At 46.3% G+C, this 24,491-nt stretch overlaps 1 protein-coding gene across 1 annotated transcript in view; it reads right to left on the reverse strand.

Annotated features, from left to right (window-relative positions):
- Positions 1–1,269: 1,269 nt before the first annotated feature.
- LOC120998908 (vomeronasal type-2 receptor 26-like) overlaps positions 1,270–24,491 on the reverse strand; it is a 125,024-nt gene continuing 101,802 nt past the window's right edge. Inside the window, exon 5 of the mRNA XM_040429787.1 lies at positions 1,270–2,189. Within this exon, the coding sequence (XP_040285721.1) occupies positions 1,270–2,189 (920 nt within the window). The remainder of the gene's footprint in view (positions 2,190–24,491) is intronic.

The following is a 24,491-nucleotide window of genomic DNA, read 5'->3' on the forward strand; positions in this document are numbered from 1 at the left end:
TCTCTATTTATAGACAATTTGTCTTACCGTGGACTGATGGACAGCACGGGTTTTGGAGATACTTTTTTAACCCTTTCCAGCTTTATGAAAGTCAACAATTCTTAATCGCAGGTCATTAGTTTAGGGGTTCACATACTTTTTCCACCTGCACTATGAATGTTTACATGGTGTGTTCAATAAAAACATGGTAACATTTAATTCTTTGTGTGTTATTAGTTTAAGCCGACTGTGATTGTCTATTGTTGTGACTTAGATGAAGATTAGATCACATTTTATGACCAATTTGTGCAGAAATCCATATCATTCCAAAGGGTTCACATACTTTTTCTTGCAACTGTATATGTATCTAAGCTATATGACGCCTATATGTATCTAAGCTATATGACTGCTATATGTATCTAAGCTTTATGACACTTATATGTATTTTAGCTCGGTGACAACTATATGTATCTAAGCTCTATGACACATATGTATCTAAGCTCTATGACAACTATATGTATCTAAGCTCTATGACACGTATATGTATCTAAGCTATATCACAGCAATTTCTATATTATGGACAATGATTTCCTCTGTGATGTTCCTGGGGGTGGTTTTGAGCTACCAGCTGGGGCTAGTACAGATCGCCAGATGCAGGGCAGCGGGCACACTGGTGGACCGGAGGGAGGGAGCTTTGGAATCCATGGAATCTTTCTTCACGGCTGCCGGCACTGATAAGGATCGCGCATGAGCGATCCCGCACAGGAGCCGCGGCAGCCAGATACAGAGAGACAGGGGGCCCTACTTCATTTCCTTTACAGAGCCGGGCCCCTACCTCAAGCAGGGAGAAGCCTGTAAACGAGACATCACCGCCGGAGCCTGGTGAGTGACGTCAGGGGTCACGTGACCCGCATCGGGCGTGTGGAAACACAGCAGAATAAATAATGAATGTACATTAGAAATGTGTTTTTAATAATGTTTTAAGCCACCTTAACATATATTGATTTAACTCGGATAACCCCTTTAATTAAAAAAACTGATTGAGGAAGATCCAGACCGATACGAGAGGAGATATATAACTAAATGATACAAATTTAAAAGAGTAATAAATACAGATGCAGCCGAGCTAAACTTGATGGTTAACGCATTAAGTAAATAATAGGAAGAGAAAGGTAACAAACTTTTCAATGGATTTCAATGGTTTTTGTCACAAGAAAACCAAGATAAGACCGTGCCATGTGTTATCAGAGTCAAGTTTAGCTCGGCTACAACTGTACATTGAAACACAAATCAAAATTCTCCTGTACAATGTCTTCTTATGACCCTTATATTGGACTTTGTGTTGAGTTCTGGTCTCAGTAGAATAATGTAACATTTGGGAATGAAGATACAGCCCAGAAGTCCAGCACTGGAACATGAGATGGCAAAAACTTCCACAGCCACCATGTACTTCCCCTTGGTGCTGAGATAGGCCGGGATGAAGGAGATCCACACACTGCAGAACACCAGCATGCTGAAGGTGATGTACTGAGCCTCATTGAAGGTGTCTGGAAGTCTTCTGGCCAAGAAAGCTACAATAAAGCTCATCATTGCCAGAAATCCAATGTAGCCGATGGACAAGTAGAAAGCAATGGCAGATCCCTCAATACATTGTAAGATTATCTTTCCAACCTCTATTCCAGTGTTATAATCTGGGAATGGTGGAGAATAAAACAACCAGAGGACACAGATCAAAACTTCTCCAGATGAACCTATAACAAGTAAGGATGTGGAGAGGTGTCTCTTCATCCACTGCCTCAGTGTCCTGCCTGGTTTAATGGCTTGAAAAGCTAAGACTACAGTCACTGTTTTAGCTAAGACTGAAGAAACTGCAAGGCTAAAAATGATTCCAAAGGTCACTTGTCGGAGGAGACATGATATATCTGAGGGACGTCCAATGAATAAGAGAGGACATAAAAATGAGAAGATGAGTGAGAGGAGAAGTAAGAAACTGAGATTCTGGTTATTGGCTTTCACAATTGGAGAATCTTTATTTTTTATAAATATCCCCAACACAACTATAGTCACAAGGCAAAATGTAAGATTTATAATAATTAGAGATGACCCCAGTGTGTCTCCATAAGACAGGAATTCAATCGGTCTTGGAACGCAGGAATCTCTTCTTCCATTTGACCAGTGATCGTTAGGACACACTAAGCATGTTCCCATATCTGCAATCAAGAAATGATTATATTTTACCATTGTAAATTTGGCGGAAATGTCAATTTATAGTAGTAGTCATGACATCACTGGCCTGCGGGAAACAGCAAGAAAGCCGCAGTGCTACATCCAGCGCCACTGCCTTCTCAAACAGCTGATCGGCAGAATTCCCGGGTGTCGGACCCCCACCGATCAGATGCTGATGATCTCTGCAAAGGATACATGACCAGTAATAAAAAGCTACGGAACCCCTTTAATGACCAACATTTTGTATCCTTTGAGGATGTAGCCAGGTTTTCTCATTTTGCCTCTTTGCATTGGGGCTGCCAGATTCTTTGAACCTTTTCCCTTATAAAGCTTCGTGAGGTTTTGTTTTTTAATAGGATTAGATGAACTTTCCCATGGTGCTGAGCTGGATTAAATATCCTTTCATTACATGTATTTTTATTTTTGATCTCAAAAGGAAATTTTAATTGTGATACTTATTTTATGACTATAATGAAATATACAAGTGTACTGATAGTATGTAATCGGTTGTTGGGATATTTGGAGAGGACATCTGGACACTGCACTGCGGACCTTCAATGGCTATACATAATTTTTACTAAACCTAATTATATGATAATTCCCCTGTTACACGGGCGGCTCAAGCTCACTGCTGCTGCTTTACATCCAAATCTTCACCAACCAATGACTAGCAACCAGTAGATATTTAAGGCACCTTCCCTGGTAGTGGTGCCTACCTCTGCCTGTTTCTTGATTGTTTCTCTGTTGCCTAACCTGACCTGTTCGTGATTTTTCATATTGATCCAGCGCCGCTTGCCGTGACCTTGGTTATGGTTCTCAGATTTGCATGGATTCTGCCTGTCCTGACCTTGGCCTGTCACTGACTATGAGTTTGATTGATCTCTCGGTGCCCTGCACCAGTGTCTCTGACTCCCAAAAGTCAGCTACCCAACCGCATTAGGATTATTCCAGAAGGTAGCGGCCTGGTGGTTCCCTGCAGTGAAGTCTAAATCCCTGTTTGGGGATAAAGGGTGAATACCTGCGGACTGGCTGGATAACACCCTTAGATCTAGCCCAAAGTCAAACCGGTTGGTTGGTACAGTGTTTCCACACCAACTGCCATAACATTCCCTTGATTACAATTTCTTTGTATTTCATGGCCAGTTTTTATACTGACATGTTATGGTGTTAGAACAACTGGCCCATTTACTCACATTTATCTTAGGATACATATACATTTATCAGCAGTTGCTTCATTAGGTTGGTGATAAACATCTACTGTCAACAATAGCAGATCTATTCATTGTCATCATGGTAAAATGTGTGCAAATCCTCAGGCATCCATGTGTCGGATTCATTTTGATAAAGGTAATGTTTTCGACAATGGTGCAGGACAATGTTGCTTATTTGGGTGTAATAACGGCACCTGCTGAGCTGAAACCTCTCTCTGAAATCACAGTGAAGTATTGACAAGACAATTCAGCAATAGCAAAGTGGGCAACTTCTAGTCACTGGTTCAATTTTCCTCCCCAGAAGTCCATGGGGTCAGGAAATAGTGTTGTACTGATATCCTTCACCCACCGCTGCCTCACTCCTTCCTGTAGGCCCAGACACCGCCCTACTCACAGTGGCCCCACTCCTCTTCCTTCCACAGTTCTGGTTCCACCCACCATGGTCTTCTGTGAGCCAATCCTACTTTAAAGGCTTCCAGGCCTGCTCTATAGTGCACATGCATGCTTACTCTCAGCCTCTTGAAAGGTCAGCATGCGCACGTCCAAATCCTTTCCCACCCTGTCCCTAGGTATTTAAGTTGCCCTCCCCTCTGAAAGGGAGCTTGAGTTTTAGGTTTTCTAGTCTCTAGTAAAACGTGTTCTGTCCCTAGATGTAGATCCAGTTGTTTGTGTGTTTATCAGTTGATATTGCATATTTATCTGTGTTGTAATTCATGTGCATTACATTGTGCGGTAACAGCACCATCTACTGGTGAGTTTATGTATTTCATTCAGCCTGTTTTTCTCTATGCATTATGGGAGTCCCAGGGTATTGTGGGTAGTTCCTGGTTCTTGCTAGTCTTGTGCTGGTACAGCAAGCAGCCACCGTCTTATGTCTCAGGAGCCAAACCTTCTCACTGGTTTTCCTGCCCCATCATCTGTTATTTAGCCTGTTTTCAAGCATAGTCGGTAAGAGCACTATCTTGTGACATTTACCATAGTTTAGTGTTGAATCTATTTTTATTAAATAGAAAAAGACAAAGAACATAACAATCATACATAGCAACCAAGACATTGTATGAAGCATATATCTCCACTTCCATTTCCAAGATCATGTGAAACAAAAAATAAAGTGCACAAATGGGTTCAGAGACCAACATATTTCTCTGGGTCACAACAATGAGGACCAGAGAAGTCAATTGCCACCAAATAAGTACTAAGGGAGAGGTTCAGCAATACGAGGTACATAAAGTGTAACATGAAGAACCTTGACTGCTGAAAGGAAAGGCGTTAGAAACTTAGGACAAATTCCTGAGTTACTCAATAAAGGCAGGTTAAACAAAGGGCTACTAATATGTAACTCTTAGGTGAAACAGACTGAATCGTTAAACTAGCACAGACAGGGGGGACAGACAAAAACGAAACACGACGAAACAAAAGACAGGGGGGGGAAAGGAGGGGGGGGAAAGGAGGTGGGAGTAGGGGAAAGGTCGTGACAGCATATCAAGTAGACCAGGTACAATCACCTGTGTCCAACCAGGTTTGAAAACGAGAAGAGCTCCTAAATTTACCATAGTTTATATATGTTACTTGTTTCATAGCTCATTACTATCATCGTATTATCCCATGTACTAAATATATAGCAGATACTTCTGTGTCTTATGCCATGTACCATGAATATTTATGTTCTAAATCAGTGGTTCTTAACCTGGGTTCGATCGAACCCCAGGGGTTCGGTGAGTCAGTCTCGCGGGTTCGGCCGCCGGCCCTGGGGGGCCGCTTTAATAGGTGGCTGCCACAAGACAGGAAAATATTTATTTCCTGTTACTCAGACTCCTTTTGCGCCCGCTGCGACTCATGATCAGAAGAGCCGAGCGAGCGCAATGATTTTGCTTCCGCCAGCCGCCGGATGTGAGCGGCATATGACGAAATGACGTCATATCCGGCGGCTGCGCGGCGGCGGATCTAGTGACTGCACAGCATGGTGGCGGCGACGGCATCCTGTCCCTCCTGCACACAGACACCGGCATCACTGAGCTAAGCTGACCTGTTGTACTACAGGTAAGAGTAAAGGGGCTTGGAGGACCTATTGTGTATTGTATTTAAGGGGTCAGCATTGTATTGGAGGGTCCAGCTGTGTATTGGGGGGCTGGGATGGTGGGGGTCAGCAGTGTATTGGGGTGTCAAGGATGGGGGTCAGCAGTGTATTGGGGTGGCTAGAAGGGGGGGTCAGCAGTGAATTAGGGGGGCTGGGAAGGGGGTCATCTTTGTATTAGGGGGGCTGGGATTGTTTTGGGAGGGGGTCAGCAGTGTATTGAGGGACTGGGGGGTCAGCAGTGTATTGGGGTGGCTGGGAGGCTGGGGGTCAGTAGTGTATTAGGAGGTTGGGAGGGGGGTCAGCAGTTTATTAGGGGGTGGGAGGGGATAAGCAGTGTATTAGGGGGGTGGGAGGGTGTTCAGCAGTGTATTGGGGGTGGTGGGGAGGGGGCAGCAGTGTATTAGATAGTGGAGAGGGGGGGGCAGTAGTATATTAGGCGCAGTGACTTATGGGGCTGACATAGATTTTTTTTCCAGGGCTGCTTTGTATCCCCAGTCCGGCCCTGGAGGTCAAGACACACACCCGACTCGCCCCGCTTGTCCATCATTGGCTGCAGGTGATCACGCAACATCGCTTGGCCTATCCCTTCATACTAACTATGTCGAGCAAAAAAAGAAAGTGGTCGGACGAATATGTACAATATGGATTCACATGTACAGTATAACGGAACGTGATGGGAGTCAGCGTCCTAACTGTATGATTTGCAATGCCAAGTTGAGCAATTCTAGTCTAGCACCGGCAAAACTAAGAGAACACTTCCTTAAGCTGCATGGAGATGGAAAATACAAGAACACAACGCTCGCTGAATTCAAGGTGAGGAGAGCCAGATTCGATGAAAAGGCTAGTCTGCCTGTTCTCGGCTTTGTACCCATCAACAAACCGATCCTCATAGCATCGTACGAAGTTGCTTACCTGATCGCAAAGCAGGGCAAACCCCACACCATTGGTGAAACACTCATAAAACCAGCTGTGTTGAAGATGGCAAATATCATGCTGGGAAAAGCGGCTGAAGTTAAGTTATCCCAAATTCCTCTTTCAAATGACACCATCAGCGACAGAATAGAGGACATGAGCAAAGACATCTTGGCTCAAATAGTTGCAGATCTGATTTCAAGCCCGGCAAAATTTAGCCTTCAACTCGACGAGACCACAGACGTCTCCAATCTAAGCCAGCTTGCAGTATTCGTGCGCTATGTGAAAGACGACGTGATAAAGGAAGAGTTTTTATTTTGTAAGCCTCTTACAACAACAACTAAGGCAGCCGATGTGAAGAAACTTGTGGATGACTTCTTCAAAGACAACAATCTTTCGTGGGATATGGTTTCTGCAGTTTGTTCAGATGGAGCTCCAGCCATGCTGGGAAGAAAGTCTGGTTTTGGTGCGCTAGTGAAAGCCGATGCACCACACATCATTGTTACGCATTGTATTCTGCAGAGGCATGCATTGGCAACAAAAACCTTGCCTCGAAAACTGGCAGAAGTATTTAAAATTGTAGTGGAATGTGTGAACTATGTGCAAAATAGTGCTCTGAGGCACCGCATCTTCAGGGAGCTGTGTAAAGAAATGGGATCTGAATTTGAGGTACTTCTGTACCATTCCAACGTTCGGTGGTTATCCCGGGGACAGGTGTTGAATCGTGTTTTTGACGTGCGTGTGGAATTAGCCCTGTTTTTGCAAGAGCACCAACATTGTCATGCAGATTGCTTCAAAGATTCTGAGTTCATTCTCATTTTAGCGTACATGACTGATATCTTTGCAGCTCTAAATCATCTCAATCAACAGATGCAGGGTGGTGGAGTCAACATCATCGAAGCGGAAGAAAACCTGAAGGCTTTTAAAAAAAAGCTACCGTTATGGAAACGACGAATAGAGAACGATAACTTCGCAAACTTTCCCCTGCTAGACGACTGTGTAAGTAAGATCGAAGATGTATCTGGAATCGGAGACATTTCTGTACCCACGGAACTGAAGCAAGCAATTGCCACGCACTTAGATGAGCTTGCAACGTCTCTTGATGGATACTTCCCTACAAGAGAGTCATATCCAGCATGGGTGAGACAGCCGTTCACATTTAGTGTTGAGACAACAGATGTCAATGATGAATACCTCCATGAAATCATTGAACTTCAGCAGAGCCAGGTTCAACAGCAACTCTTCAGAACAACAACGCTCTCAACGTTTTGGTGTCAACAAATGGTAACGTACCCTGTTATTGCTAAGAAAGCTCTGGAGTTTTTCATACCGTTTGTTACAACATATCTTTGCGAGCAATCCTTTTCAAGGATGCTGGACATAAAAACGAAGAAAAGGAACAGACTTTTTTTTTTTAATAGTGTTTATTTAACATTTTTGCATTTAATACAACACTCCCTGAGGGAGAACAAAGAAGAACAATCTTCCATGAGACATGCACTCACATCAGCAAGTCCATTATTAACATATATCTTGACCATAAAAGACATATAAATGACTTTAATACAAGGTGTCGCTGTTGTCACTAAGATTTTTAGAACTCACTCATACACAAACACTCTCACATACATACAATGGGTGATACATTCGCCATCGTCAATGACTTCAAGTCGTACCCTCAGCCTGGACCCAAAGGCCCCAGATATTATCAAATCGATCAGTCAATCCCCTTGCCTCGTATGTCAATTTATACATTTGCAGGTCATTATTTATAAGGAGTACCCATTGGCTCACTGTAGGACACTTGGGCGGTTTCCAGTTCAAAAGTATATTCTTCCTCCCATAGAACATCAACAATCTTAACAGTATTCTATTATATTTGGAAGGAGTAACTTCAGAAACTAACCCTAGTAAGCATATTACTGGATTACAGATCCCTGGGAGCCCCAACTTAACATTAATAAAGTTACAAATTCCTTTCCAATATGTCTTTATCACCGGGCAGAGCCACACCATATGGAAGAAAGAGCCCCTCACCTCCCCACATCTATCACATCCTGGATTCGGTAACTGCCGCATCTGATAGAGACGCAGTGGGGTCAAGTACACTCTGTGCATCCATTTCGCTTGAATGAGCGGATCTCTCGCACTTATAACCGACGTCCTCCATCTCAGACGCCACTCCTCCAAATGAGAATCTTCCAACTCGGGGATATCCTCAGCCCATTTAACAAAGAAACGCCTAATAGGAGATTCTTGCATTTTAACAATTTCAGCATAAAAGGAAGAAATAGGTTTACATGGGATTTTCCTCCTGGCTACTGACTCTAGTGGGCCGCACTCTAAATTTAAGGATAGGGCTTTAAATTGTTTCTCACAGGCATGTCTCAGTTGGAGGAAGCGGTAAAAGCTCGTCTGGGGTTGCTGGAACTCCGCTCGTAGGCTCTCAAAGGAGCGGAAGATCCCTTCATGGAACAATTGTGTTAGATACTTAAGGCCCTTCCTAGGCCAGAATTCAAAATCGGAAAGGTGCAAGAGCTCTGGAAGGAGATTGTTACGCCATAGTGGAATATAAGGGGACCAGGTATCCCCCTCCAAACTTTCCGTATGTATCTCCACAAACCTCACCCAAGCCTCGCTATCTGTCATCATAGAGTCCGTGTAAATCCCAGGACCTGTGGGTCTTCCCTTCCTGTATACCAGATTAGTTAAAGCTTCATATGATCCAACCAGCGCCGCCTCTAATACCACTGCGGGGTTATTGGCATCTGCCCTAATCCACCAAGATGCATACATTAGGCGCGTAGCTATATAATAAATATACATATCTGGAAGCTGCAAACCCCCCTGTATTTAGGAGGCCTTCAGCGTCTTTCTCGCAAGTCTGGGGGGCCGATGGAGCCACAAGAAACGGGACAAGGTTCTATCCAAAATAACAAAGTGGGACTTAGGGATCCTTACTGGCGCCGCTCTATAAATATACAGAAGTTTGGGCAGCAACACCATCTTAACAATGTTAATTCTTCCCACCAGGGTCAGCGGAAGATTTTCCCAGGCCTCCAACTTACGCGTGACGTATTCCATGGTAGGCCTCAAGTTCAATTGACAAAACTGTCTAGGGTCCCTATAAATATGTATCCATAGGTAAAGAAAGCTATCCACTACTCTCAGGGGGGATACCGGGGAAATATCTACAGCTTCATCTACATCTATTATACATAAACTAGACTTCGCCCAGTTAACCCGTAATCCCGAGTGCCTCTCATAACCATTCACCACATCCAGCCGGGTTTCTAGGGAGGGGCCAGGGTCAGCCAAATAGACTAACAGGTCATCCGCGTATAGTGATACTTTCTCCTGAATCCCTGCCACCGTCCACCCCTCTATCAGAGAGCTGTTATTGATCAGTTGTGTCAATGGTTCCATTATCAGGGCGAACAACAATGGGGATAAAGGACACCCTTGTCTAGTGCCTCTATACAACCTGAAGGGCCGGGATATAACTCCATTCACTCTAATCCGTGCTATAGGTGTCTGATATAACAATTGGACCCACTTGATAAAGGAGGAAGGGAACCCAAGACGGAACATTGTCTCCCAAATAAAATGCCACTCCACCGAGTCAAAGGCCTTCTCATTATCCAGGGACGCCAAGACTCTTGAACCCGCATTATCGTGCCTGACAAGTAAGTTAGTAAATAATCTCCTAAGATTTATATCAGTCGTCTTCCCGGGCATAAAACCAGATTGATCTGGGTCAATAATGGACAGTATCACCCCGTTAAGACGCCTAGCCAGGACTTTGGCTAAGATTTTCGCGTCCGTGTTTAGAAGGGAAATCGGCCTGTATGATGCACACTGATCTGGAGGCCTCCCGACTTTGTGAATTACCACGATGGTCGCCTCCCCAAAGGAAGAAGGCACCTTCCCGGATTCACATGCATAGTCAAAAAGCCTGAGTAAACGTGCAGAATGCAAATTAACGTCTAACCTGTACCATTCAATCGGGAAGCCGTCCGGACCAGGTGACTTCCCAGGTGCCATGTCCTCGATTGCTGCCCTGACCTCCCCATCATCAATAGGTCTCCCTAGATATCCACTATCAGCCGCAGCCAAAGGAGTAAGTGGGATGGATTGAAGGAATGAACGGATCCCATCTGGGGAGGAAGTGGATACTGTACAGGTCAGTATACTGTAGAACTGAACAAACTGTTCACAAATATCCGCCGGCCGATATACCTTCAAGCCATCCCCACAGGTAATGTGCGGAACTACCGTCTGCGGTGCCTCAGTCCTAGCCAGGAAAGCCAAGGCACTCCCATTTTTGTCACCATCTGCAAAGACCAGGCGTCTCTGGAACAGCAACCTCTTCTGGGTATACTCAGTGAGATGCAGGGTAAGATTCCTCTGTGCCTCATCCCATAAACCACGGTTCACATCATTGGGGTCTGAGATGAAAGCCTGTTCCTTCCCTACTACCTCATCTTCTAGTTTAGTTCTGGTGGCACTCAGCTCCTTCCTGTATGATGCAATTGCCTGAATCAACGTACCACGCAGGACAACTTTAAATGCCTCCCACTCCACCAGAGGGTTAGTAGAACCCTCATTAAGTTCCCAATAATCTTTCATCCCCTGTTGCGCAGCCCAAGCCACCGGTAGCACCTCAAGCCATTTACTATTTAGTCTCCATTGCCTTTCGGCAGGTGCAAGCGGTTGTCTCAGAACCACCAACAGGGGGGCATGGTCAGAAATGCCTCTCGGCAGGTATTCCGTGGCTACTAGTGAGGGCAGCAGTTCCTTACTGAGAAATGCTAAATCTATCCGGGAGAGCGCTGCATATGAAGCCGAATAGCAAGAGTACTGCCGAATATCAGGGTGCATATATCTCCATCCCTCTGTTAGAGCAAATACCTCTGCCCAGGAGTTCAACGCTTCAGTATGTGACCTCCCAGGGCGAAGCCTATCCATTGACCGGTCCAACATCGAATCCCCAAGCACAATCAGAGGCACCGGGGGCAACGTTGCAACTCGTTTCATAATTTCATCCAACACATCCCTCTGAAAAGGGGGGGGGGACATATACTCCTATCACAAGATAGTCGATGCCTCTGATTGCAGCGTGTAGGATCACAAAACGTCCCATCATGTCAGTCTGAACAGAGTAGGAACGGAAGGGGAGGGACCTCGCCACCAGAATTGACACACCTCTCGCTCTGGAACTATACACCGAATGATAAGCTGCTCCCACCCAAGGCTTCTTCAACGCTAGCAGTTTCCGCCCCTGCAGATGTGTCTCCTGCAATATCAACATATCAGGGTTATGTTTCTTTATAAAATTGAAGACAAGAGATCTTTTAATTTTATCATTTAGTCCCCTGACATTCCAGGAGACAAACCGACAGATAGCCATTACGGCGGAGTGTCAAAGTTATACCATACGAGGAAAATGCACCACCCAAGCCATACATACACACAGTCATACCCATACATCAAGAATGCAGTAAAAACATTACAAGATGCCCAGAACAGCGGGCAAAACCCCCCACCCTGCCCAGATAACCCCAACCTATCCAAGCTTGAATATCCCATGATCAATCTCCTCTCTAGTAGATCAGGACGGGGAGGCCCGTGCTGCCACCCACCCCTCTAGGTAAACCCAAGAACTGAACCTAGGCAGTAGGGCAACACAATTTTAGCACATTCAGCTCCCACATATAAAGTGACCATCCTGAACATAAAATAAGACTCTCAGTACACAAGTCCCATTATACTCAGCCCCTGTGATCGAGCCAGTCGGACGCCTCCTCTGGGGTGGCAAAAAATTTCACCACTTCTCCATCCTGGACTCTGAGACGCGCTGGATACATCATGGCGTAGACAAGGCCTTTCTCCCGCAACCGAACTCTCACTGCTGTGAATTGCCTGCGTTGTTTCTGCACCTCTGTAGAGAAGTCCGGGTAGAAGGAAATCCAGACGATAAATCAAAATGAATGTCCTTCATACGACGGGCCGTAGCCAGAATAGCGTCCCGATCTCTATAATTTAGCACTTTAAAGATAAAAGGACGTGTCGGGGCTCCAGGGGGCAAGGGACGAGTAGGAATCCTGTGTGCCCGTTCCACTGCAAAAGTCACCGAGAGGGTAATTGGGTTCAGGATTTGTCTGATAAAGCGCTCCGTAAACTCCTCAGGGGACGGACCCTCTGCCCTCTCCGGTAAGCCCATAATCCTAATATTATTTCTCCTGTTTCGATTTTCAGCGTCTTCCACTTTAGCCGCTAGGGTTTTAACTTGATTCTGCAAGGCACGGACCACCGAATCTTCACGTTGAACCGTATCTTCCACCTCTCCCAGCCTTCTCTCCACCTCAGTTGTTCTCTCACGGATCTTATCGATATCATGCCTGAGGAGAGTTAGGTCAGCCTGTACATGGTCAATTTTGACCGTGAGTGTCGTTTGGCAGTTAGTAATGGCCGCCATGACTTTTGCAAGATCCACCTCCGGACGTTCAGAAGAAGCCCCAGCATCGTGGCTATCTGTTTGGCTCATATTGTCGAGCATCAACTTAGGAGGGATAGCAGGCCCTGAGGTGCCCATTTTGCTGCCCATAAATTCTTCAACACACCCCTCGCTTTGATGTTATAAAAAGGGGGGGAAGGAAGCAGCACTCCAGCAAACAACGCTTGTGGCCTAGTATAATTGTTGTACCTCTTTGCGCTGAGGATAGCTTAGGCCCAGTGACCCCAACCGGCGTCACACCGCCCCAGGTAAGTCTCTTTGATGATACAGGAGAAGCGAAGATTCTCTACCTGGAGCGCTGGCTACAGAGGGAGAGGTGTCGCCGTCTTCAGTGCTGCGGCCAAGATGGCGCCCGCAGCGCCAGACGTGCAGGATTCGCAGGCTCACCGTCCGGCCCGGGGAGAAGCAAAGGGAACCCACCGGATTAAGCCTCCAGGCTCCTCTCGACCTCCGGTGCAGATAAGTATGGCAGGGAATCCCTTTTCACCGGGTCCCCCACCGATAGATCTGGCCAGCAGGCAGGGATGCCGTCTGGTATGTAGGCCCGGCCCCAGGGTATTGTCCGGCAGCCGCCGCAGGTCACAGGGACGGACGAAACTTAGGGGGGACAGTCACAGAGACTCACTGAGGGTCTTTAGGTAGAAATTCAGGGTCCACCAGAGCGGATGGTCAGGATACAGACAGGATAATGCCGGAGCTGAAGCGACCTGCGTCTTCACTCCATGCCGGTCAGGCCACGCCCCCCCAAGGAACAGACTTTGTTGCGAAATTGACATGAGAGTGGCACTTGCCAAGGTAAAGCCGCGCATTTCTGACCTGGTCTCTGAAAGACAACAGCAGAAGTCACACTGATTTGCAGTAAATATTCATTATTATGTTTTTATTTTTGTGTGAAAATCATGTTTTAATGGTTTTGTTCTTTGTTCTTAATGGTTTTGTTCTTTAATGGTTTTATTCACTTTGTGCACCTATGTATAAATATATACCTATGTTTTGAATAAGAAAAAATCATATTTAATTTTTCCAATTAAGAAGGGTTCGGTGAATGCGCATATGAAACTGGTGGGGTTCAGTACCTCCAACAAGGTTAAGAACCACTGTTCTAAATGCTACTGTTTTATTCTGTAGTTTCACCTTTCCTGTCAGTCTACGAGCAATAAAAAGAACCTTAAAGCGGAACAGTCTCTTTTTCTCTCAGAGGACAAAAGGTTTAGCTACATGTCAGATTACACACCGTGCTAACGTGTATGAGGACAGTATAGTGAAACGACTGCTGAGAACAAGCTCAGAAGATCAGACTAGACAGAGCCCGCCATTTTCCACGCAGAGCCTACTTACGGATATCACAGCAGTCTCCTAACAGTCACAATATGTCTAATAGTCAAGCATCTTCAGTCAAGACAAGGTCTCAGATAAGTGGCTCTAACAGGACATCAATCAGAGAAGCCGCCGCTATTGCCCGCACAAAAGCAGAAGCTGCAAAGGCAAAATCCAGTTTCACAGAACAAGAGATGCAGATAAAGATGGAGAAAGCGCAACTTAAAGCTTCACTGAATATGGAGAAAGCGCAACTTGAAGCTTCTCTGAATAGGGAGAAAGCACAATTTGAAGTGACTCTAGAAAAACTCGCCACAGGTAAAGAGACAGCAGCTGCCATAGCAGAAGCAGAATTTCTAGAAGCCACGGAATTTCAGGAAACCAAGAGTCATCGCAGCATCGTCCATCCAGGACTTGAATTCCAAGATCCACAACAGCGAACCTTACAATACGTTTATCAACATTCCAAGTCAGGTGACGACCCAGATCCACAGCTTAATACAAAGCAGTCTGTTGACAAGCCAAGCCAATATGCTTATTCGGATCATCAGTGTCACAGGGTTCCGAAGGTGCACTCGGCCCCCCATTGCCCGCAGAACTGTTGCTTAGCTTTTGGAATGAGGTTCTGTGTTTGACCTCATTCCCAGGGCGGCTTTACTAGCTGGGTGGCTCCCTGCTCCTAGTCTGCCTTGAGCGCCGAGCTGATCACTCGGTGCTCGACTGGTTGGTCTGTCGGTCATGTGACGCTGGCCACGTCACATGACCCTCACTCCCCACTATAAATACAGGCAGCCTGCTGGCTACAGGTTGCCTGTTAATTTCTAGGTTCCTGGCTATTTGTTGGACTACTGAATATTTACCTGATCCTGTTCCCTGACGATCCTCTGCCTGCTCCTCCTGTACTGCGCATACATCCTGGTTTTGTGACCTCGGCTCCCACCTGACTACTCTCTTAGGACTCCTCTTGTACTTCGCTACTCTCCTGGTATTTGACCCCGGCTTCTCCTGAGCATTCTTTGCTTAATCCGTTGTACTGCGTAGCTCTCTTGGTTCTGACCCAGTCCGTTCATGTTCCGTATTTTGTCTTGTCTGTCTTCCCTGCACATATCCTAAGTTAGGGACTGCCGTCCAGTTGTCCCCTGTCATCAGGACTCGTGAGGCAAGTAGGCAGGGCCAGTGGTGAGGGTGGAGCGCAGTGGTCACTACCCTTCCCCCTGTGTGTGTGTGGACGTGACCGTTACAGATTAACAGGCCTAATAACTACTGTATCATGAATCCTCTTACTACCCTCACTGACCATGTCTCTAACTTGACACAGAGGGTGCAGGAGCTAGGAGAGAAACTCCGTTCTTGTGAGTTAGGGCAAGGTTCTTCCACTCCTCTGTCCTCCAGTCCATATTTTGAACCCCAGATCAAGCTCCCAGAACCCTTTTCTGGAGACCGGAAGAGGTTTCTCTCCTTTAAGGTAAATTGCAAACTCTACTTCTGTTTGCGCCCCGTGTCCTCCGGTCTCGAGAGCCAACGCGTGGGGATTATCATTTCTCTACTACAGGGTGATCCCCAGGACTGGGCATTTTCGTTACCTCCTGGGGCCAGTTGTCTAACTTCTGTGGAGGGGTTTTTTCAGGCCCTGGGTACCCTCTATGACGAACCAGACAGGGCCCTGGTAGCCGAGACAGCTCTTAGGGCACTGGTTCAGGGCCATCTCCCTGCGGAGGAATATTGCACCCAATTCAGTTGGTGGTGTGTCCCCTCAGGATGGAATGAACCAGCCCTGAAGAGTCAGTTTAGGTCTGGTCTATCTGATAATGTAAAAGATCTATTGGTCAATTACCAAATTCTTGAGACCTTAGAGGAGATGATGACCCAAGTTGTCCGACTTGACAGACGAGTTAGAGAGAGACGACAAGAACGACAGTTCTGTTCTCAGATGGTGGTCCAGCCAGAGGCCTTTTCCAGGGACAACACTGAGGTCTCCACCGAGGAACCCATGCAGGTTGGCATGACCCGGGGTAATCTTCGTCGCAGATGCAGAGAGTGCTTCTACTGTGGAGATCCTGGCCATTGGATAACAAGTGTCTTCTAAGACAAGACAACCTAAAGACCAGGTACACCCTGATTTTTCTAAAGGTAAGCTTTTGGTACCCATAACAATTTCTCTGGGGGTTAATAAGTGGCCGGGTAAGGCCTTTATTGACTCCGGTTCAGCGGCCAGCTTTATTGACTTTGAATTTGCTTGTAAATTGGGTATTCCAATGTGTGCTTTACCTACACCTATCCATGTCATGGCTATTGATGCTACTCCCCTGATTGGTGGTACGGTGAGGTCATGTACCTCTGAAATTTCTCTGTCCATGGGTGTGTGCCACTCTGAGAGATGTTCTCTTCTAGTCCTGGAGAACCTACCGGTTGAGGTGGTACTAGGGTTGCCTTGGCTCCATTTACATAACCCCACAATTGATTGGTCCAAAGGAGAGTTGGTGAAATTGGGACCTAAGTGTGACTCATGCTTGTCCGTGGTCCAGGCTGGGGTTTCAGTAAGGTCTAATACATTACCCTCTGTTATTAAGGAATATTCTGATGTGTTCTCGTCCCTTACTCCAGAGGTTCTACCCCCCCATAGACCTTATGATTGCGCCATAGAGCTAATTGAGGGTGCCGAATTTCCTAAAGGTCGAATTTATAATCTTTCAGGGCCCGAACGCAAGGCTATGGAAGATTATATTAAGGAGAGCCTTGCTAAAGGGCATATTGGACCTTCAGTCTCTCCTATGGGAGCAGGGTTTTTCTTTGTTAAAAAGAAGGATGGTGGTCTTAGGCGTTGTATTGATTACCGGAGATTAAATAAAATCACTGTCCAAAATAGATACTCTCTCCCATTGATTCCGGATTTATTTAACCAGGTTTTGGGGGCAACCTGGTTTTCCAAGATTGACCTGAAAGGGGCATACAATCTAATCCGAATCAAGGAGGGAGACGAATGGAAGACAGCGTTCAATACTCCGATAGGACACTTTGAATATCAGGTGATGCCTTTTGGACTCAGCAATGCCCCAGCTGTGTTCCAAAACTTAATGAACGATATTCTTAGGGAGTTCTTAGGTAAATTTATTATTGTCTATCTTGACGACATTTTGATATTCTCTCCTGATTTCGAATCTCATGTGTCCCATGTCAAACAAGTATTAGAGGTGTTGAGGGAGAACCAGCTATCCGCTAAGCAAGAGAAATGTGTCATTGGTCTACAGGAGATACTGTTTCTAGGGCATGTTTTGACTACTCACGCCTTTAAGCTGGATCCTGGTAAGGTTTTAGCAATTAAGGAATGGGTAAGGCCTTTATCCTTAAAGGCTTTACAACGGTTTTTGGGTTTTGCTAATTACTACCGTAAATTTATCATTAATTTTTCTGTAATTGCTAAGCCATTGACCGACCTTACTAAGAAAGGGGCGGATTTGGAGAATTGGTCTACCAAGGCCATTTCTTCATTTGAAACATTAAAAAAGGCATTTAGTAGCGCTCCCATTCTGATCCAGCCTGATCAGTAGAGACCCTTTATTGTGGAGGTGGATGCGTCCGAGGACGGCGCAGGAGCAGTCCTTTCACAAGGTCCTGCTAGCCTCACTAACCTGAGACCGTGTGCCTTCTTCTCTAGGAAATTCTCTCCCACGGAGAGAAACTACGACATAGGGAATAGGGAGCTGTTGGCCATTAAATGGGCATTTGAGGAGTGGAGACATTTTTTGGAGGGGGCAAGGCATCGAGTAACTGTTGTCACTGACCATAAAAACCTAATGTTTCTCGAGTCCGCTAAGAGGTTGAATCCCCGACAAGCCCGATGGGCTCTGTTTTTTACCCGTTTTGATTTCTCCATTACGTTCAGGCCGGGAAGTAAAAATGTGAAGGCAGATGCATTATCTCGGAGCTTCCATGCTTTTCAACCCACTGAGACGCCGCCTGAATCCATCCTACCAGCAAACATCTTCTTAGCGGCTCTAACCCAGGATATCTCGGCTCGCATTAAGGCTGAACAACATCTGGCACCGGTATCCACCCCAACAGATAAGTTGTTTGTTCCCGTACAATTTCGTCTCCAGCTGTTGGGTGAGTGTCACGATTCTGTCTTTTGTGGACATCCGGGTATTGAGGGCACTAAGGATCTGGTTTCTAGATCTTATTGGTGGCCCACTTTGACCAGGGATGTCAAGTCCTATGTGTCAGCCTGTGAGGTTTGTGCCAGGTCTAAGACACCTAGGACTCGCCCTGCTGGTAACCTACGACCCCTACCCATTCCCAGTAGACCCTGGTCCCATATCTCGATGGACTTTATAACTGACCTACCGCTGGCGGAGGGTAAGACTGTGGTTTGGGTAGTGGTCGATAGGTTTAGCAAGATGGTTCATTTCATTCCCCTGTCTAAACTTCCGAATGCTAAAACCCTGGCATCTATTTTTGTGAGAGAGATTGTTCGTTTACATGGCATCCCGGAAAATATTGTTTCGGACAGGGGTGTGCAGTTTGTGTCCAAATTCTGGAGGGCCTTCTGTCAAAGATGTAAAATTTTGTTGTCTTTTTCTTCCGCCTACCATCCTGAGAATAATGGGCAGACTGAATGCCTTAATCAGTCTGTGGAACAATTCCTGAGGTTGTATGTTGCTGATGACCAGCAATTATGGGTCAAATTCCTTCCGTTGGCTGAATTTGCTCTGAATAACCGTGTCAATTCTTCTGCTGGGGTCTCCCCTTTCTTTTGTAACCATGGTTTTCATCCCCGTTTTCATTCTGGGTCGTCCGTCTCCTCCTCTAAGCCTGAAGCTGATAAACTCTCCTCCGAACTGTGCACTGTTTGGGCCCGGGTTCAATCGAACCTAGAAAAGGCTCAAAGTTCTCAAAAACTCAAGGCCGATAGGAGACGTTCAAGGGGGGTGAACTTTCAGGTGGGGATAAAGTATGGTTGTCCTCCAAGAATCTATCTCTCAAGGTAGCTTCTAGAAAATTTGCTCCTCGTTTTATTGGTCCATATAAGATCACGGAGGTGATTAACCCGGTATCATTTAGGTTGGAGCTGCCCGAGTCATTCCACATTCATAATGTGTTCCATAAATCTCTACTTAAAAAATATTTTGAACCGGTAGTACCATCGAAAGCCTCGCCTCCGCCGGTTCTTGTTAATGATGCTGTCGAGTATGTGGTGTCTAAAATAGTGGATGTCAGGAAGGTGCGTAATTCCTTGCAGTACCTGATTCACTGGAAGGGGTATGGACCTGAAGAGAGATCTTGGGTACCTGCCAGGGAGGTTCATGCTTCTAGACTTGTTCGTAAATTTCATTTAGAACACCCTGAAAAGCCATCGCCTGAAGTCTTGGGTCCGGTGGCCCCTGGTAAAAGGGGGGGTACTGTCACGGGGTTCCGAAGGCGCACTCGGTCCCCCATTGCCCGCAGAACTGTTGCTTAGCTTTTGGAATGAGGTTCTGTGTTTGACCTCATTCCCAGGGCGGCTTTACTAGCTGGGTGGCTCCCTGCTCCTAGTCTGCCTTGAGCGCCGAGCTGATCACTCGGTGCTCGACTGGTTGGTATGTCGGTCATGTGACGCTGGCCACGTCACATGACCCTCACTCCCCACTATAAATACAGGCAGCCTGCTGGCTACAGGTTGCCTGTTAATTTCTAGGTTCCTGGCTATTTGTTGGACTACTGAATATTTACCTGATCCTGTTCCCTGACGATCCTCTGCCTGCTCCTCCTGTACTGCGCATACATCCTGGTTTTGTGACCTCGGCTCCCACCTGACTACTCTCTTAGGACTCCTCTTGTACTTCGCTCTTCTCCTGGTATTTGACCCCGGCTTCTCCTGAGCATTCTTTGCTTAATCCGTTGTACTGCGTAGCTCTCTTGGTTCTGACCCGGTCCGTTCATGTTCCGTATTTTGTCTTGTCTGTCTTCCCTGCACATATCCTAAGTTAGGGACTGCCGTCCAGTTGTCCCCTGTCATCAGGACTCGTGAGGCAAGTAGGCAGGGCCAGGGGTGAGGGTGGAGCGCAGTGGTCACTACCCTTCCCCCTGTGTGTGTGTGGACGTGACCGTTACAATCAGGAAGTAGACTATCAGTCTCCTTGCAGCAAACTAGAGAATACACATCAAAGTGAAACCGGCTACAACAACGTCTCTCCAGAACAGAGAATCAGAAATCTGCCCCTGCTAAGAGAGATGCCCTTCGCTTCAGAACGGTATTACACAGACCGGATTAAACCAGAGACTTCCAACAGGTATGGCCGTGCACCACACATTCACTCTGACAACACAACACTAGCTGGTTCCAGCGCCAATCAAGCCACAATGGACTTTGCCAGGTTCCTTGCTCGACGTGAGCTGGTCACCAAGGGACTTGTAAAGTTCAGCGACCACGCTGAGAACTATAGAGCTTGGCGAGCTTCCTTCCAAAATGCCACCAGAGACTTAGGTCTGTCATGTAGTGAGGATCTGGATCTCCTGGTAAAATGGCTGGGAAGTGAGTCCGCCGAACACGCTAAAAGGATTAGAGACATCAATGTAAATTATCCAGACGTTGGTCTAAAAAGGGTCTGGGATAGACTTGAAGTGGTTTATGGCACAGCAGAGGTCATAGAAAGTGCCTTATTTAAGAGAATTGAGGACTTTCCTAAAATAGCGAACAAAGGCTATTCAAAGCTTAGAGAGTTAAGTGACTTATTAATGGAGCTGAGTGTAGCAAAGGCAGAAGGGGATCTGGTGGGATTGACATTCCTTGACACTGCTAGAGGTGTGAATCCTATAGTTCAGAAGCTCCCATATAACCTGCAAGAGAAGTGGGTCATTCATGGTTCTCGGTATAAACAGACTTACAATGTACCATTTCCTCAATTAAATGTGTTTGTAGATTTTGTCTCTGAGCAAGCAAAAATCAGAAATGATCCTAGCTTTGATTTCATGATGTCATGTGCCACCGCCTCAGTCAGTAAACCTCGTAGGGCAATGGTGGAGGTCCACAAAATTAACGTTTCTTCCACAGGTTCAGTCAATAAAGAGTCCAGCTCCTATCAAAGAGGAGACAAACCCAAGGACCCGGGCAGACAGTGTCCCTTACACAGGAAGCCTCATTCCCTACTTAAGTGCAGAACTTTCGGAGAAAAGTCATTGGAAGACCGCAAGACCTTCCTCAAGGAGAACAACATCTGCTTGAAATGCTGCTCTTCAACTTCGCACTTCGCCAGGGACTGTGAGGTTAGTGCAAAGTGTGCCGAATGTGACAGCACAGATCATAACACAGCTCTACACCCTGGGCCACCACCGTGGGCTTCACCCAAAACCCAAGAGCATAGCGGGGAGCGAAAAGACAGAAATACTGACACTTTGGCAGTTACTTCTAAATGTACAGAAGTTTGCAGAGACCTCAGGGGAGGCAGATCCTGCTCTAAAATCTTCCTAGTGAAGGTTTACCCAGCAGACGACCGAAGCAAAGCCATCAAAGTGTATGCAATTCTAGACGATCAAAGCAACAGGTCGTTAGCGAAGTCTGCCTTCTTTGATAGCTTCGACATCAAAGTACCCGGTGCCCCCTACTCTCTAAGAACTTGTGCTGGTACTGTGGAAACAGCCGGAAGGAGGGCAAGCGGCTACATAATTGAATCCAGCGATGGTCAAGTGTGTCTGCCTTTACCAACTATACTAGAATGTAACCAGATTCCTGACAACAGGTCCGAGATACCCATGCCAGAAGTAGCAGCGCATCAGCCTCACCTGAAGAGTATAAGACACCTGATCCCGAACCTTGATCCTGAAGCTCAGATAGTCTTACTCCTCCTGAGGGATATCCTACAGGTCCACAAAGTTAGACAGCAGATCAATGGACCTCACAACGCTCCATACGCCCAGAGACTTGACCTAGGATGGGTCATTGTAGGAGAAGTCTGTTTGGGAGGTGTACACAAACCAACAACTGTCAACAGCATGCTTACCAGTACACTTGAGAATGGACACCCATCTCTTCTCCAACCATGCGAAAATCAAGACTAAAGAGGACAATCGTATGGCGATGTAATTCGAAGATAGACTGTTCCTAGATATAATGGAGCAGGGAATGGTGCAGGACAAAACAAGAAGTTGGGTTGCACCTCTACCCTTTAAGCCTCAAAGACAACGCTTACCCAACAATAGAGAGCAAGTTTTCAAACGATTTGTCTCTCTCAGGCACAACCTACGAAGCAAACCTGAGATGAGAGATCACTTCTTTACCTTCATGGAAAAGATATTCCGGAACGGTCATGCAGAGCTAGCACCTGTACTTCAAGAATCGGAAGAACGCTGGTACCTGCCCATGTTTGGGGTGTATCACCCGAAGAAGCCAGGTCAGATCAGAGTGGTGTTTGACTCAAGTATAAAGGCGTATCATTGAAAGACGTTTTGCTGTCAGGCAGGGATCTAAACAACAAGCTCATAGGAGTGCTTCTCCGTTTTCGCAGAGACTCCATTGCATTCACGGCTGATATCCAACAGATGTTCCATTGTTACCTAGTTAAGAAAGAACATAGAAATTTCTTGAGATTCCTATAGTTCAAGGACAACGATCCCTCTAAAGAGTATCGTATGAAAGTTCACATCTTCGGCAATAGTCCTTCTCCTGCAGTCGCCATCTATGGATTAAGACGCGCAGCTCGGAAAGTAGAAGAAAAGTATGGAGCGGATGTCAGACTCTTTGTAGAGAAGGACTTCTATGTGGATGACTGTCTGAAATCAATGCCCTCAGATGAGACTGCAATCAGTCTCCTTAAAAGAACCCAGGAGATGTTCTCTCTGTCTAACCAGAGGCTACACAAGATCGCTTCTAACAGCCAGAAATTGATGGAAGCCTTTCCTTCTCAGGACCATTCTGAAGACTTGAAGGACCTTGATCTAGGCTTTGACTCGCCTCCGATGCAACGGAGCATTGGCCTACTCTGGGACATAAAAGCTGATACTTTCACTTTCCAGGTTAACAGAGAAGAAAAATCCTTTACTCGCAGAGAAGTACTGTCAGCCATAAGCAGTTTATATGACCCACTAGGATTTGCAGCTTCTATACTCATCGAAGGTAAAGCTATGTTAAGAGACTTCACCAGAGAAGGGTCGAACTGGGATACTCCTCTTCCCATCAAGGAAAGAACCACGTGGATGGCCTGGAAGAATTTCCTTGCAGCTAGAGTTGAGCGAACACCTGGATGTTCGGGTTCAAGAAGTTCGGCCGAACTTCCCGGAAATGTTCGGATTCGGGATCCGAACCTGACCCGAACTTTGTCCCGAACCCGAACCCCATTGAAGTCAATGGGGACCCGAACTTTTGGCCACTAAAAAGGCTGTAAAACAGCCCAGGAAAGAGCTAGAGGGCTGCAAAAGGCAGCAACATGTAGGTAAATCCCCTGCAAACAAATGTGGATAGGGAAATGAATTAAAATAAAAAGAATCTGGCTTCATGTCAGCAGAGAATCAGTCTGCATGTCCTAGCAGAGAATCATGCTTTACGTCACCCAACACTGGAACAGTCCATTGTCAGATATTTAGGCCCAGGCACCCAGGCAGAGGAGAGAGGTCCCGTAACAGAGAATTTGGCTTCATGTCAGCAGAGAATCAGTCTGCATGTCATAGCAGAGAATCATGCTTTACGTCACCCAACACTGGAACAGTCCATTGTCAGATATTTAGGCCCAGGCACCCAGGCAGAGGAGAGAGGTCCCGTAACAGAGAATCTGGCTTCATGTCAGCAGATAATCAGTCTGCATGTCATAGCAGAGAATCATGCTTTACGTCACCCAACACTGGAACAGTCCATTGTCAGATATTTAGGCCCAGGCACCCAGGCAGAGGAGAGAGGTCCCGTAACAGAGAATCTGGCTTCATGTCAGCAGAGAATCAGTCTGCATGTCATAGCAGAGAATCAGGCTTTACGTCACCCAACACTGGAACAGTCCATTGTCAGATATTTAGGCCCAGGTACCCAGGCAGAAGAGAGAGGTCCCGTAACAGAGAATCTGGCTTCATGTCAGCAGATAATCAGTCTGCATGTCATAGCAGAGAATCATGCTTTACGTCACCCAACACTGGAACAGTCCATTGTCAGATATTTAGGCCCCGGCACACAGGCAGAGGAGAGAGGTCCCGTAACAGAGAATCTGGCTTCATGTCAGCAGAGAATCAGTCTGCATGTCATAGCAGAGAATCAGGCTTCACGTCACCCACCACTGGAACAGGCCACTGTCACATA

The sequence above is a fragment of the Bufo bufo genome, chromosome 4, assembly GCF_905171765.1.
Source record: "Bufo bufo chromosome 4, aBufBuf1.1, whole genome shotgun sequence".
In the NCBI taxonomy this organism is placed as follows: Eukaryota; Metazoa; Chordata; class Amphibia; order Anura; family Bufonidae; genus Bufo; species Bufo bufo.